At 34.7% G+C, this 15,201-nt stretch overlaps 1 protein-coding gene across 1 annotated transcript in view; it reads right to left on the bottom strand.

The window, feature by feature from the left end:
• Nucleotides 1–15,201, bottom strand: part of CD40 (CD40 molecule) — a 170,497-nt gene that overhangs the window by 64,409 nt on the left and 90,887 nt on the right. The window contains exons 2-3 of the mRNA XM_044090248.1: nt 7,313–7,394; nt 6,397–6,522 (exon numbers count right to left, since the gene is read on the bottom strand). Of these exons, the coding sequence (XP_043946183.1) occupies nt 6,397–6,522; nt 7,313–7,394 (208 nt within the window). The remainder of the gene's footprint in view (nt 1–6,396; nt 6,523–7,312; nt 7,395–15,201) is intronic.

Raw genomic sequence — 15,201 nt, 5'->3', positions numbered from 1 at the left:
CCTCTAATACCGCACTCTACTGCATTTCTTAAATTACGTCTGCCTATCTTATGCACAACCCTTCAATCTGTAAAGTCTCTGTACAAGGCTTGTAAGTTTAATGAATATCAACACAAATTTTGTCATACCAACTATTATGCTATGTATTTACTGAAACTGCATTATAAAATTTGCAATTGTTAATATTGGTTGCATTAAGTATGAAACCTTGGAACTTTTCTCCCCTGGCCTCTGCTGAAAAGGGGCACTTGTGCCCAGTCAGACTTTCCCGGTAAACAAATGTCAATAAATACCAAGGAAAAGAGAAAATCCAAATTAACTTGTAAAAACGGCAAGGATGGAAGCAACATCCAAGGAATTAAAACTGATTATAAAAAACTCACAGGAAAAAGTACTTTCAACTCCATAACAATATCAAAGAGGATTCACCAAATTCACTGCTTAAATACCGTCAAATCATTTACATCACTCAAACCAATTAAAATTTAAAGTAACATCAAAAAATTATGCAACCTATAATCAAGTTTCTAGGAATGAACTTAACATTGCATATAACAGAAAAAGTACTTTCATCTCCATAACAATATCAAAGAGGATTCACCAAATTCACCGCTTAAATACAGTCAAATCATTTACATCACTCAAACCAATTAAAATTCAAAGTAACATCGAAAAATTATGCAACCTATAATCAAGTTTCTAGGAATGAACTTAACATTGCATATAACAGAATTACATCACAGCTTAGTCGCATGTTACTTGAATGCATTACTTTGGTTCAGTGCAAATTTTTACATGTTGAACATCCTATTATTCCTACTATTTTTGGGTTGCCTGAAATCCATAAAGATTTACATAACCCACCCATGCATCCCATTGTAGACGCTCACAGTTCAATAGCCCCATTTGCTAAGTTTTAGATATTAAATTTAAGAACTGTGTTCTAAATGAACTCTCCTGTGTATTAACTATTGGGACTTTTTAAATCAATGTGACAAGTTGATTTTTAATGATGCTTTAATTTTTCTAACTACTGATATCAAAGATTTGTACTTTGTCATTCTGCATGATGTTGGTGTAGCTTGGTTCGCAGATTATTTAGGAAAGGTTTGAAGCAAGAGGAAATTAACTTATTTGAAGAGATGTTGGAAACAGTTTTAAAGAATATTTTTATTTTTTTAAAAATCAATTCTTTGTTGAAGTGAAAGATGGTGATATGTGTGCCGCTTGTGAAGGACTTTCCACAAGCATTGTTATGCTTGAATGGGAAGATAATTTTTTGTTTTCTAATGAGTGGTTTAAGGTATGTGAATTATATATTCAATATTTGGACAGTATATTTATTGTTTGGAAGAATATTGATGATATTGTTGAATTTATGAATTATCTTAATAATACTACCAACTTCTTAAAGTTTTCCTATGAAATAGGAAAGACTAGTATTAATTATTTAGATGTGTGGTTGGAAAAAGATTGTGTAAATAAGAGTTATATGTCCAAAACTTACCGTAAACCCACATACTCTAATATGGTCTTACATTTTACTAGTTCCCATCCCTGTCTCAGAAAAAATCCATTGTTAAGGAGCAGTTTGTTAAGGCGGCCCATATGACAACTGTTTATGAAATTTTTTTGCAGAGTGTGAACTATTAAAAGAAATGTTTTTTATTTTTAAAAGTCACAAGATTTACTCCCCATTTTACCAGAACTCATACATACATAACTTGTTGAAAACTATCCAGCTTCTCTCCTGACACCTTTAAGACCCTTCTCGCTAGAATAAACTGGAAGAACCTTAAAGACCTCCCTCTGGATAAGCCAGTCCAATCTTTTAATGCTATCTTTCTAATATACTAAACTCACTTGCACCCCTTTGTATTGTTAGAATAAAAATCAAAAGTATCCCCATGGCTCTCCAAGGAAACATGATCTCTCATGAGAAACAGGGATAGGCACTGGAAAATCTGGATGAGATATAAACTCCCCTCTGACTTGCAAAAGTACAAAGAGTTTAGAAACTGGGCTAAAAAACTCATTGCTAAAGATAAAAAGGAATTCTATTTTAACCCTCCTACAACACTACAATCTAATCCCAAAAATAGTTGGGAATTCAGTCAACCAAATACTTAATCCTGGAAACCCTACCTCCCCTAATCCCTATCCAAATAGGACGCCTGATGAAACTGCTATGATCTTTACCACCTTTTTTACAGAAACTATAAGATGGTTAATACAACCCCCCCCCGCTAATGATTCTAATCTTACAGTCCTATCTCCCCTGCTAATGATTCTAATCTTACAGTCCTATCTTCAATTTCCTACTCCTCTAAACCTTTTCCTTTGCAACCTGTATCTATTACATATATCAAATCTCTTCTCTCCAAATTAAACCCTGCTCCACTTCTGCTGACATTTCTTCCTACTTCCTCCAGCTAGCTGCCGATACTCTTGCTTATCCTGTATCAATCTTCATAAACTGCTCTATCACTGCATCTACTGTTCCATCTATCTAGAAAAAAATTTCACATTTCCTATTCACAAAGGAGGAAACTCCCTTGAAATCTCTAATTTTAGGCCAATAGCCATTTTATCACCCCTCTCTGTATTCATAAGCAAACTCTGCAATACCTAGCACAAGAAACCCTACTCAGCATGGTTTTCATCCAAAACACAGTACAACTACAGCCTTTATCTCATTTACTAACACCATTTCACTGGCTCATGATAATAACAAACTTGTATCCTATTTCTAGACCTCTCTAAGGCCTTTGATAAGTTTCACACTCTCTACTCCTGGCTAAACTGACAAATCTTAATTTCTCCACGGCTACTGTCTCCTGGTTTTCTAGCTATCTCTCTCCGATAGAGTACAATCAGTGAAATAGCTCTCAACACTCTCTCCCCCTCTCCCTGTAAAAATGGGAGTTCCCCAAGGAGCCACACTAGGTCCTCTGCTATTTAATATTGTCATCAATCTACTATATACTTCTTGCACTCAATCATCTCTTGCACAATATGCAGATGATCCTACTGTAATCACAATCTGACTCTCCCTCCAGTCTCATCTCTACTATTCAGGCAGCCTTTACATCAGTTGAAACATGGCTCACCAACAATCAATCTTGAAAACTAAAAATCTTGAAAACTAAAAAAATACTAACTCTTACTCTTCCTACCTAAAACCCTTAATCATCTCTCATCTACTTTCACTATGCTGTCACTAAATAAGACACCAATAGTACCCGAAGCCGTCACTAAATAAGACACCAATAGTACCGGAATCTAACGACAAACTCCTAGGTGTCACCATTCACAATCAACTTACATTCCACTTGCACATCAACAATTGCATTAAGAAGACTCACCAAAAGCTAGGCCTTCTATACAGAAATAGAAAGTTCCTCACCTCCAAAGCCAAAGAAACCTTATCTCATACTCATAATTATCTCCTACCCAATCTACTATATGGTGCTCAAGTACTCACAAATCTCAACACTACTCTCCTAGCTAAATTTAACTCAACCTACAACAAGGTAGCCAGATTCTCTGCCCAACATACTTATAAAACCCATCACTGCATCTCAGTAAAGCACCTAAACTGGCTGGAACTCCCCAACCGGCTTCTTCTTTCACAGCTCCAGATTAAACATTCTATAGCATACCAGCTAAATTATTGCCCTGATGTATCCTCCTGTATATACCACTACTCTCCATCTAGATCACTACGAAGCTCTGACCAAGACCTGCTATTTATCTATAAACCTAGGACGAAAATTGGATGCAACTTCTATAGTTACCATCCTACCATTGCATGGAACAAACTTCCTCTTCAAATTAGGTTACTAACTCAACCAAAACAATTCAAAGCAGCTGCTTAAGAACACTTAAAAATCCTATCATGGCTCTGTTCCCACCCAACTTAAAAATGTCTCCCATCTCTAAACCCCCTAATATCTAAATACTACTCATATCTTTTCTCCTCCTCTATCCACTGTTCCTATGTCCCTACCCCTCAGCCTTTCCCTACCAGTCACACTCGACTTAAGATGTCTTACGCCTTAGCAGAACTCTCTACTCTTCAAAATATCTCCTCTAAACTGTCACCTGATAACAAAGAATGTTCTATCCAGAATGAATACTCTAAGACTAAGATTATACTTCATCTCACATTTCCTGTAAACTAAAGATTGATTGCAAATATATAAAAAATGTTTAATGTGTTTTTCACTAAGCTTGTAATTACCTAACTGAATAGGCTTATGTAATTTTTTTATTTAATTTGAACATCTGAATATGTAACTTTCTAATGTACTGTAAAATGTTTTGGAGCTTTTCTCCCCGGGCCTCCACTGAAAAAGGGCTATTTTCACCTCAGTCTGATTTTTGTCCCAGTCAACAAATGTAAAATAAATAAATACATAAATTTAAAAGAGGATACCCCATGGATTTTATAGATCTTAGAAATAAAGTAGTTCTAAAAGATGTAATGGACATTTTGTCCCTATTCTAAATATGAATTAAATGACTTCACCTGTACCACCAGTAAAATGGGAACCTATAAACATGCACAATAACAACAACTATGGTACATCTTTTATTACAGCTTTTAGTATCGACAGTAACATGGTTAGAAATATTATTTTTAAGAATTTGATTATTTTAAGTGAAGGCAATATAGTCAAAAAGAAATTAGGAGAAAAAACAATTATATACAGGAAGGGGATTAATTTCAAAAACATTATAGAACATTTTTATTTTAGACATAGTCACAACACTAGCTATATGGGGAAATATGGGAGTGGAGCATTTTGAATTGTTTTAAATTAATGGTTATGCCTTTAGAATTAAAGGGAAGTTTAATTGTAATACTACTGGTATAGTCTACGTAGCACTGTGTGAAGATTGTAGTGCTTTCTACATTGGGAAAACAGATCAATTGAGAGATAGTATGTATGAGCACTATTATGAAATGAGCAAAAATAAATTGACCAATGCTTTATATAGGCACATTATGGACTGTCCAGGACATGCCTTCAAATTTATTATTATTATAGAAAAAGTGAACGCAATATAAGGAGCTTAGTCACTTTACTTATAGAAACAGGAACTGTATTGGATTTTATTTTTTAATGCAGTTGGGTGGACTGGGTTAAATGATCTAGCTTCTACTGGATGCCTTTTAAAACTTAAGGATTATATTATGTAGAACTGTTTTAAATTATTATCGAATGAGTTAAGTCATTACTTTAGCTATTTATTTTTTAGATGTTACTTTAAATCTCAATTGGCTTGAGTGATGAGGTAAATGATTTGATGGTATTTAAACTCAAAGGTTTTTATTGATAGTGAAGCTGATGAAGTCTCTTTGATATTGTTACGTAGACAAATGCGCTTATTCCTGTGTGTTTTTTTAGAATAAATGGTTTTGATTCCTTGGGGGTTGCTTCCATCCTTGTTGTTTTAACAAATGTCAATAAATAAATAGCTTGAATGCGTACACTAATTATTACTTATGATGCAGAGAAAATACATGCCTGTTTCTGCATTTTAATTGTAATATCTGACTTGTTACATGAATTAACTAAGCAAATGTACAATACTGAATTTTAGCCTGATTTGGGCTTTTATAATGCCATATCCTTTGTTCTCCCTTCCTTTCCATTTTGAATTATTTAGTAATTACTCCCACGAACAGCTGTCAGAAGTAAGTTGGAATGCAGTTGTTTCTAAACTTCTATTCCTTCTAAAAAGTTTCATTCGTACCTCTCAACTGCCTCCAATTTTGCATTGCCCTGTGCCTTGTAAAATTTGTAATTGTCTTAAAAATATCACAGAGAAGTACAGTCAATCATTCATGCCAGACATTTAAGTTTCTTACTTCTTATTGTCAGAAAATGCATACTAATGCAAAACTGTTGTGCTATTAACTTTTTAAAATTAACTGAAATAATTATTTAAAACTTGTCACCAATTTTACCCTCCTATTATTTTTGACTATCCCTGATTCTTGAGCATAACACGTTGAAAGCCAGTTCCAGTTAAGTCCACACTGTGCTGACTGATAAATATAAAGACATAGTGACAGTCACTTTCAGTATGATAATTGCTAGCCCTATCTTGTTTCATGTCTACACAAATGTGGATAACTGCGTGCTACAAACTAATGTCACATGATTTGGCTTTTTGTACTTACTTGGATCACAATAATGGTGTTACAATGACTTGGGTGTCACATGACTTGGCTTGGAGTACTTACTTGGAACAGAATAATGGTGCTACAGTGACTTTGGTGTCACATGACCTGGCTTGGGGAACTTCCTTGGATCACAGTAATGGTGTTACCATGACTTTGGTGTCACATATATGGTGTCACATGACTTGGCTTAATGTACTTACTTCGATCACAGTAAGTGTGCATCATGCAATTCTTCTCTTTGTTGTACTTTGGCTGGTATTCCTCATCTTTACATAATTCACATTGTGTTTCTGTATTGCTTGTGCACTCTGCTTTCAGCCTTTCACCTACGAGAAAGAAAAAAAAATAACTGCAATAATAACAACAATAAAACTTTATGTGCTCTGTTACCAAGCTGCCACACAATAAAATGTGTTGTACTACTACAAGTGCCCATGCAGAGGGCATCGAACACCCCACCTCTCAACTGCTCAAATCTGTGCTTTTCTGGCAAATCACTGAGGAATGAATTCACTAAATAAGTATATACTTTTGAGTTTCAGACTTCATATCCTTTATAAAATGCATGCTACACAAATCCTGCTATTCAAGCAACTTTCAAAGTTTATAAGAGCAATATTTAAAATCTGTCACTTTAGCCTTTGTTCTCCCCGTTATTTTTAAGCTTTGTCCAGATTTCTTGCACTAAGAGGTTGAGGGGTATGTTGAACATTCATAGCAGATAAGAATTTTGATTACATTAATTTTGTTTGCATGTATGTATCTTTGGTTAATTGGGGTCAACTTAATATAAGGAACCGTAAGTCTACACCCTCTAGTGTCCTGGAATTTAAAAATCACCACCTTGCTGAACAGGGATATTTCTTAATACTCAACAATGTATAGCTCAACTCTACTACAGGAATAACAGATAACATAACTTTATGAGAACGAACACACAATCCAGGATGACAAAACAGAGATGCACAGACTTGTAAGCAGACACATGTATACAAACAAACATCAAGCCCTACTGCACAGCACTTTCTAAAATCAGTCCAATATCAGCTTCTCCAAGTAAATTATACTACAATTTTCATGGTCAGGACACCTTTACTACAGGAGATTGATAATTACCTGGTGCACAGAGTTTACAACATTTCTCATCTTTGCTGTACTGCGTTTTTTCATCACATGAGAGAGGTGCTGTTCTACAGGCCTAAAAAAAAAAAAAAAAAATGCATGAACAGTTTGTAAATTTAGCCTAGAGATGGAGAATTAGAGCTGCAAGTTATAAATTAGCATCATCCTGTAGCTTTAGGTTCGATTTCCATGGTCTGCATTTGCCTTACTGTGCGACTCACAGCGTCCCTAACCAGGCATTTCTCTCTGTTCACCCTTGAAAATAAATGTTTGTTTATAGTGGGTTTAGCCTGATAAGTAAAAAACATCAGTGCTATTAAGACAACTGATAACGTACCACGGTCCACAGTTCGTTACCACATTGCATCCTTCTTACAGTCATCCTGGAATTTTTATTTCCATTTACTTTATTTTTCTTCATCATCTGGGTGGGTAAACTGACACCTGGACATTTTCAGCTATGCCCCAGAATCACAAGTACAAGGTTACAGTGGACACTACGTTTACATAGGTATATAATGTACTGCTGTATCAGGCATGATCAGAAAGTTTCATATAGTTATACATTATAGAGAACAGAATAATAAGATATGGCATCATAAACAGTAATGTGTCACATAAAATAGCACACTATCACATTGTATCAAAGCACTGTGCAGATTTCATTTTTATATATCATCTTTAGTTCAGCAGGTTTTGTTTATATTCTAGTAGGCATATTTCAATAAAGACAGACAATTTTTCTTCTATTACACACTATGTGTTTAAGAGAAAGGAGAAAAAAAAAATATATATATATATATATATATATATATATATATATATATATATACATATATACACGCACACACATTTAAACCTATATACTTACCAAGGCAGGTTCAGTGAGAAAGGGAATAAATTATAAAAGTTTGGGAAGAAGATCGCAAGATGCACTCATGGATCGAAGAGGAAAGTAGACCAGTTAACCTTTGCCTACAAAGTAGGCAGTCCAGAATGTTCCCCTGCAAATTCAGCAGTGCACAGCTGAACGAAACAGTAATGCAAAAACAAAATAGCCAGCACCAAGGTGCAAAAAGGTATATAACTTTTAATATAAAGTTATCACAAGTGGACCGGTTTCGGCATTAATTCCAAGCCTTCCTCAGTGTAACCATAGAAATAGCAAGACACTCCTTATATACACACACCGATATAGAAGCAGAAAAATCATTGGCAGACAGGGAAGATAAGGCAAAGGGATCCATGTTGCAGTAACAGGTTTGTACAAACAAAAAATAAAGGGAGCATGCGTTTAGGCAATAATGACTCCCAACTTAAACAGTAAGTGATGTGATAAAAAGGTTAACTCATTAAAACCTATGTGGTGAGGAATATCACACCTCTAGCAGCCTTCCTACATCTTGCATTCCAGAGCATTTTCTGAAAAATAAACTTAAGCACAAGACAGCATAACAATCTTAGTATCATTATATATTGTCCCCCCCTGCTACCAGTAACTATAGGAGTCCCTCAAGGGTCTATCCTCAGCCCTTTGTTGTTTTCCCTATTTACTAACCAGATATCTTCATCCTTGTCAACTGTCTCAGTAGTACAATATGCTAATGACACCACCCTTATATGTGCTGCCCCCACCCTAAGTGAACTACAAACCCTAACCCAAAACACCTTCACCCTAGCTGAAACCTGGCTTACTAACATCAAACTTCTTCTTAACCCCAAAAAACACAAACTAATTCTCTTTGGCCCAGGTGGATCTCCTCCCCCGTGCAACAACTTCATCATCAACTCCAAAGAAAACATTCAAATTAGTCCAACCACACACGCCAAACTGCTAGGCATAGAGATAGACAATAACCTGAAATTCGACATCCACATAGCACAAACCATCAAGAAAGTTAATAAAAAGCTAGGCCTCCTCTACAGGAACAAACAGTTTATGACTAAACATACCAAAGTCACCATCGCTAAGACTCGTCATCTATCCACCCTCCTCTACGCCTCTCCCATCTTGATTAATCTACGCCAAACCGAACTGAATAAAATGGAATCTTTGTATAATAAGATTGCCAAGTTTGCATCTGATGCTTTTTACAGGTCCCACCACTGTCTATCCCTAAAACAGCTTAACTGGCTTGAGCTGCCTCATATACTCATGCTCAATCAACTCTCTATAGCTCACAAGCTCTACTACCTCCCAGAGTTAACCCCAGCACTTCAGCATTTAATACAGCCTCACATTCTCACTAGAGCCCTGCAATCTAACAGCCAGAACCTAATAACTGTCATCCAACATAAAAACAATGCTGGTAAATCAGTCTTTGCCAGCATCATTGCCAAAACCTGGAATACACTACCAATCCATATAACTTCTAGCACCTCCTTCAATCATTTCAAAAAAACTCCTTAAAACCCACTACTTAACTAACTGGCTATGCTCATGTTACACTCCAGGTTAAATCTAATTGTGTCACATGTTCAGATAAGTAAACAGATTTGCCCTACAAAGCTTGTAAACCCAGATAATGGTTTAAAAAAAAAATATATATATATATATATATATATATATATATATATATATATATATATATATATATATATATATATATATATTTATATATTTTTTTTTTTTTTTTAAGTTTTTGACCGCAGTATTTTTACTATGTACCTCAATGACTGTCTACTGTACTAACTAAACTGGTAACTTCTAATCTAGTATGTATTAAAATCAATTGTATGTTCTATATTTTGTTCTCTCATGTACTGTGTTCTATTGTACTGTGGAGCTTTTCTCCCCAGGCCTCCACTGAAAATGGACCTGTATCCAGTCGGACTTTCCGAGTACACAAATGTAAATAAATAAATACATTTTGTTAACTCCCTGACCTGTAGAATATTAATTATTATTAGCTGGTAAGTCACTAGTTAAAGAAGCAAGACCCAAAAAAGTCCTAGATACCAAGAGGAGGTATGGATGTGAACTGGAAGTATACAAAAAAGGCGTAGACTTGCATGAGATAATGAGAAGAGGAATAGAAAAGGCATAGCCACACAAATATTATGTATATCACAAGACTGAAGGATTCCAGTAATCTGTCCCCAAGACACATAGCTGATTATGTCAGCAATGGGTACCGCCCAAGAAGAAATGTAGGTAATGTGTAAAGCACTATGGAAACAAGTGAAATTCAGCTGAATACTGTAGCACCTATGACTACATGTGCATGCAGTAAATGTACACCCCCACTCCCACAATAAAGTCTTCCAAAGTATACAGTATGTAGTAACACAAAAAGCAAAACACACACAGATATATATATATATATATATATATATATATATATATATGTGTATAGATATATATAAATATCTGTGTGTACAGGAGCAATCCCATTGGATGTTTTACAGCTTAAATATGTGCTTGCGCAAGTGTTAAATTGATCTGAAGAAGGGTTGCGTTAACATGAAAGTGCTTATGCCTATTTTTATTATTTTTCAATAAAAGTTTGTTAGCTTTTAGCTGTAGTGGTCATGCATGGTACTTTACTTTGGAAGTTTGCTTTACTACATACCTGACCTTTGTGACCTTCATCTCAGTTTTGCTTTACATATCTTATGACCTTCAGAGTAATAATGGTTTGAGTTGTGACCTCACAAGGTTTTAGATGGTTTGGGGGTTACATAATCATGCGTTAAACAAGATACAGTTATTCACAGTAAATAATCTGAAGATTCTGAAGAATGTCTTTCATCACAACAGATGCACATATTGTTCCTCCTCCTCATCGTGAATCATCACAAAGCATATGCTTCTCAGCTACTGGTGTATCAGACATCGCTGAGAAGCAGCATGGGGGGAATCTGTGTACAGCCCAACAGACATTCTTTTTCCCAGGTTCACATACTGGTTCCGTCTCTGTGAATCTTGATCATATTTGCTCAACATGCCCCCTCCTACATGCAAATCATACAGAAGAAATGAGGTTATACAAGGAAAGATAAAGTAACATCAGATTGTGGGCAGCGATCCAGAAGAAAACCACAAAAAGGTAAAGGAAACAAATGTAACCAGAGATCAAAGAAGCTGAACTCTTCTCAATAGAAACAAGAAAATATGGTTGATGTGGTTTGGATACAAAAGGTTATGTCAGGTAGATGTGAAGGGATAATCCTGAATAGAGGAGATTGACCACACATCCTATCCTTTTCTAAATCAAAATAAACAAGAGATTAGAAGTAGAAGCACAACTGCCAAAGGGCATCTCCCAGAATGTCTTTTACGACATAGTGAGACTGTAGTGAGACTGCAGTAACACGAGCCATGTTTAGCCCACACTGGTTGATTTCTCCCTTCCTTAATATTGTGCGACTGTAGAGATCTATATATGGAGATCTGTGGAGTTGGATTCATGGAGGTCTTAGTGCATGGATCATTGAACAAAACCACAGTTATACCTTAAACTCCAAAAATTATAAATCACAGTTCCAAATGAAATTCCAGCATCAACTTTTTTTACTTCATTGAACAAAACACAGCATACCCAAAAATCCAAACTGGATTTAGAAGATCCAATAGTCTCTGCTTTTCTCACTCCTAAAGAAATGTTATTCCACTATACATAATCTCTCCCGTAAAAAGAGAGTTATTCCATATAGATGTTTCACTTAACATATTATTCACCAAATAGTAATTATGTCAGGTATTCGTGGTGTTCAGTCTTTTTCATCCTCCTACACAATTTCCAAATTTACAATCTTTAAAACACAGATACATGGGTAAAGGTCTCCCCTGACCAATCTATATTTTGCTGTGTACAAGGACAATAACTCCAAGTCACCTACAACAGTTCGCCCCTGCAATTGCTTGAATTCTCCAGGTAAAATGTGTTTGAATCCTTTCCAATTTATCTAACTGCAGCTTATTATATACACAAAAAGACCTGTGATATTCAATAATTTGGTCTCACCATAGTCTTATAAATGGGGAGCAAAACAGTCCAAGTCTCTACTAACAGTACTTCTGAAAATGTTACCTACTTCATAATAACATCCTCTAATGACGTCCACAAGGTGATTATTAAAACCTAATTTGTCACCTACCTTTATACCCATATCCCTAACATTAGCCTTTTGTATATCAGTTTTATCCAAAACATAGGGATTATTGGGATTCTCAGTACCAAAATGCATAATACAAGGCTTTTTAACCTTAAACTCCATTTCATTCCCTATAACCAATTTAAATAAAAGTTATCTAAATAAGACTGCAGAGAAAACCAACTTATCAGATATTTTTTGAGATAATTGAGGCAAGTTTAACATCAGCATATTTTGTCAAAATGTTTTCAGCAGAAGGAAAACTGGACATAAAGGTTCCAAACAGTATTGGGCCCAACAGTAAACCTTGTGGGACACCCTTAATAATAAACTCTCATCTGAAAATAACCAAACTTTTACCTTACTGCTCCTACCATCCAACCAATTTACAATGCATTTAATAAACATATTTATTAATATTCAATTCATTTAATAGATCTAATACTTTATAATGGAGTACAGTATCAAAAGCCATGGACATATCTAAATATATGACATCTGCTGCATTCCCATCATCCAAGACATCTGCTGCATTCCCATTATCCAAGGCCCTCCAAAACTGTTCATAAAAAAACTAACAGAACAAATCCATGTTGTCTTTTAAGTACTATTCATCACCTAAATAATTAATAATATATTGAAATAATATCTGCTCAAAGCATTTACCAATAAGACTAAGACTGTTCAGTCTGTAGTTTTCAACAACATGACAATGAGCAATATAGGTCATTTTCCAAACTAGAGTGACACAGACATATCCCAACTCTAATGATTTTTGTTTTTTTTTTTTTTTTAAACAAATAACATAAACAAGGTAAAATGACCCTAATAATAGAAGATAACATGTTAACTAGAATGAACCAGTGACATTCTACAACTATACAGCTGGAGGGATGGAAGAATGAATGTACTCTCATATGTTAAGACAACTGTTTTTATTACAAGAAATACAAGAAAAGCAATATATATGTATGAACGAAGGGTTACTGGAGATACCTAGAAACCACAGGACCTAAAATAAACAGCTTCAAATTCAGAGACAATCACAGAAGTAAAAATAAAAGTTTCCCCCTTTAATAATGTTTAGTTAATAAAATACATTTTCTTGAATAAACACACAATTTTATGAACTTTAAAAATTCTGCAGCCTTTCTGATTGCAACTTTACTACTATATTTTGTGGTATTTTCCTGTGATATACATCCCTAATTATGAACAAGTACCTATGCATGCCCTACACCTCTTTACTCTCACTTCTTCAATCACTTCCTTACTTCAATCAATTTCTCTCCCTTGACTCTCTGTAAATATGCCATAATACTGTTTGTTTCACTTAGTTCATATTGCAAATCCTGTTTGCAATATACTAACTTACCTTTAGTTTCTCTATAAACTGGCTAACATTATTCTAAAATATTAAATCATTGTCATATAGGTTGCATCTGTTATTAACCAATGTTTTCACATCATGTCTAATGTTATTTAAACTGTAGATGTTTTGTACCATTTCTGAAGATTGTGAATTATTGTTCTTAAATTTATTTTAATACTCTGGAGCTTCTCTCCCAGGCCTCTGCTGAAAATGGCTATCTACCTAGTCAGACTTTCCCAGTAATGAAATGTCATTAAATAAATAAATAATAAATGTTGTAAAGAAAACTACATACTTAATTTTATAATAGACAGCCAAACAAAATAAGTGTGGATAGCCAAGCAAAATAAGTGTTGATAAAGCTGTTAAGTAAATGAACGGTCACCAGTGCCATATTTCTAACTGCTTAGGAAAAGGTCTCTCAGTTTATTGGTCTAGCATGCTGTTACAAACTACTGAAATGCATACCTTTATTGGCTACTATATAGGTGATAGATATTTATACAAAATAATTAATTAATAGACTTTTACTATACATTGTTTACTTTAATTTACTAATGAATTTATAGTTTGTTTAATTATTAATTTTGCTATTGCTAGTTTAGTTAACTAGCTATAAGGCTTGATGTCGTTTTTACTCATGGTAACTTTCAGGCATTTATTGAATTAATATGTAATGCTGCTTTTTATATTTAACTAATTTAATAACATAAAGTAAATGTGTTCATGTTTGCACATGACTTCAAGTCAAAAAACAGTGCAATTTAGCAGTATATTACTTGAAGAATGTGTACGAAGGCTTTCTCTTTTAAGAATTGATTGGGTTCACTAATTAAGTGTTTTTATACAGGTTTTAATACATTGATTGTTAGATTTTTTCTATATAATGAATGTTAATTGATTTTCATTTTGTTTCAGTCTGATGAAGGTGAGGCACTGATCCACACCCAAAGCGCTTACTATTAAATGCAAGTTTCTTTTATTTCATTGTCAGTTTGCTGGCTCTCATTGCGTTCATCCTCGCCTACTTTTCAGCACTGTTGGACTAGAAACCACTTACCCACGAAAAGTATCTGTAATTGCTAGCCGCTACACTGGCATAAAAACTCATGAAGTGACCCTCTATAAAAATTGTCACTTGTTCCCACAAGAAGTTTCATACTTCACCCCTGCATAGCACTATATTCATCAGTTTGCAGAAATCCAGAGAACATCAGATCATCCTGCCTGACATAAACACACTACTGAGCCTGCAAACAGAATATCAACGTCAGTCACTAATACTGTCATCTCCTCACCTGGCAGCAGTATCAGACTTGCACAAAACAAGCACCTGTGCGCGAAAAGAACAGAATGCGGATTAATTTCTGTGGTAGTGTGTTTTTCTCCATCCCCTAACATTTTATAGCAGAGA

The sequence above is a fragment of the Protopterus annectens genome, chromosome 12.part0, assembly GCF_019279795.1.
Source record: "Protopterus annectens isolate FY-2018-M chromosome 12.part0, PAN1.0, whole genome shotgun sequence".
Lineage (NCBI taxonomy): Eukaryota > Metazoa > Chordata > Ceratodontiformes > Protopteridae > Protopterus > Protopterus annectens.
Note: the sequence above shows the minus strand (reverse complement) of the source record. Positions and strands in the feature narration are given on the sequence as shown.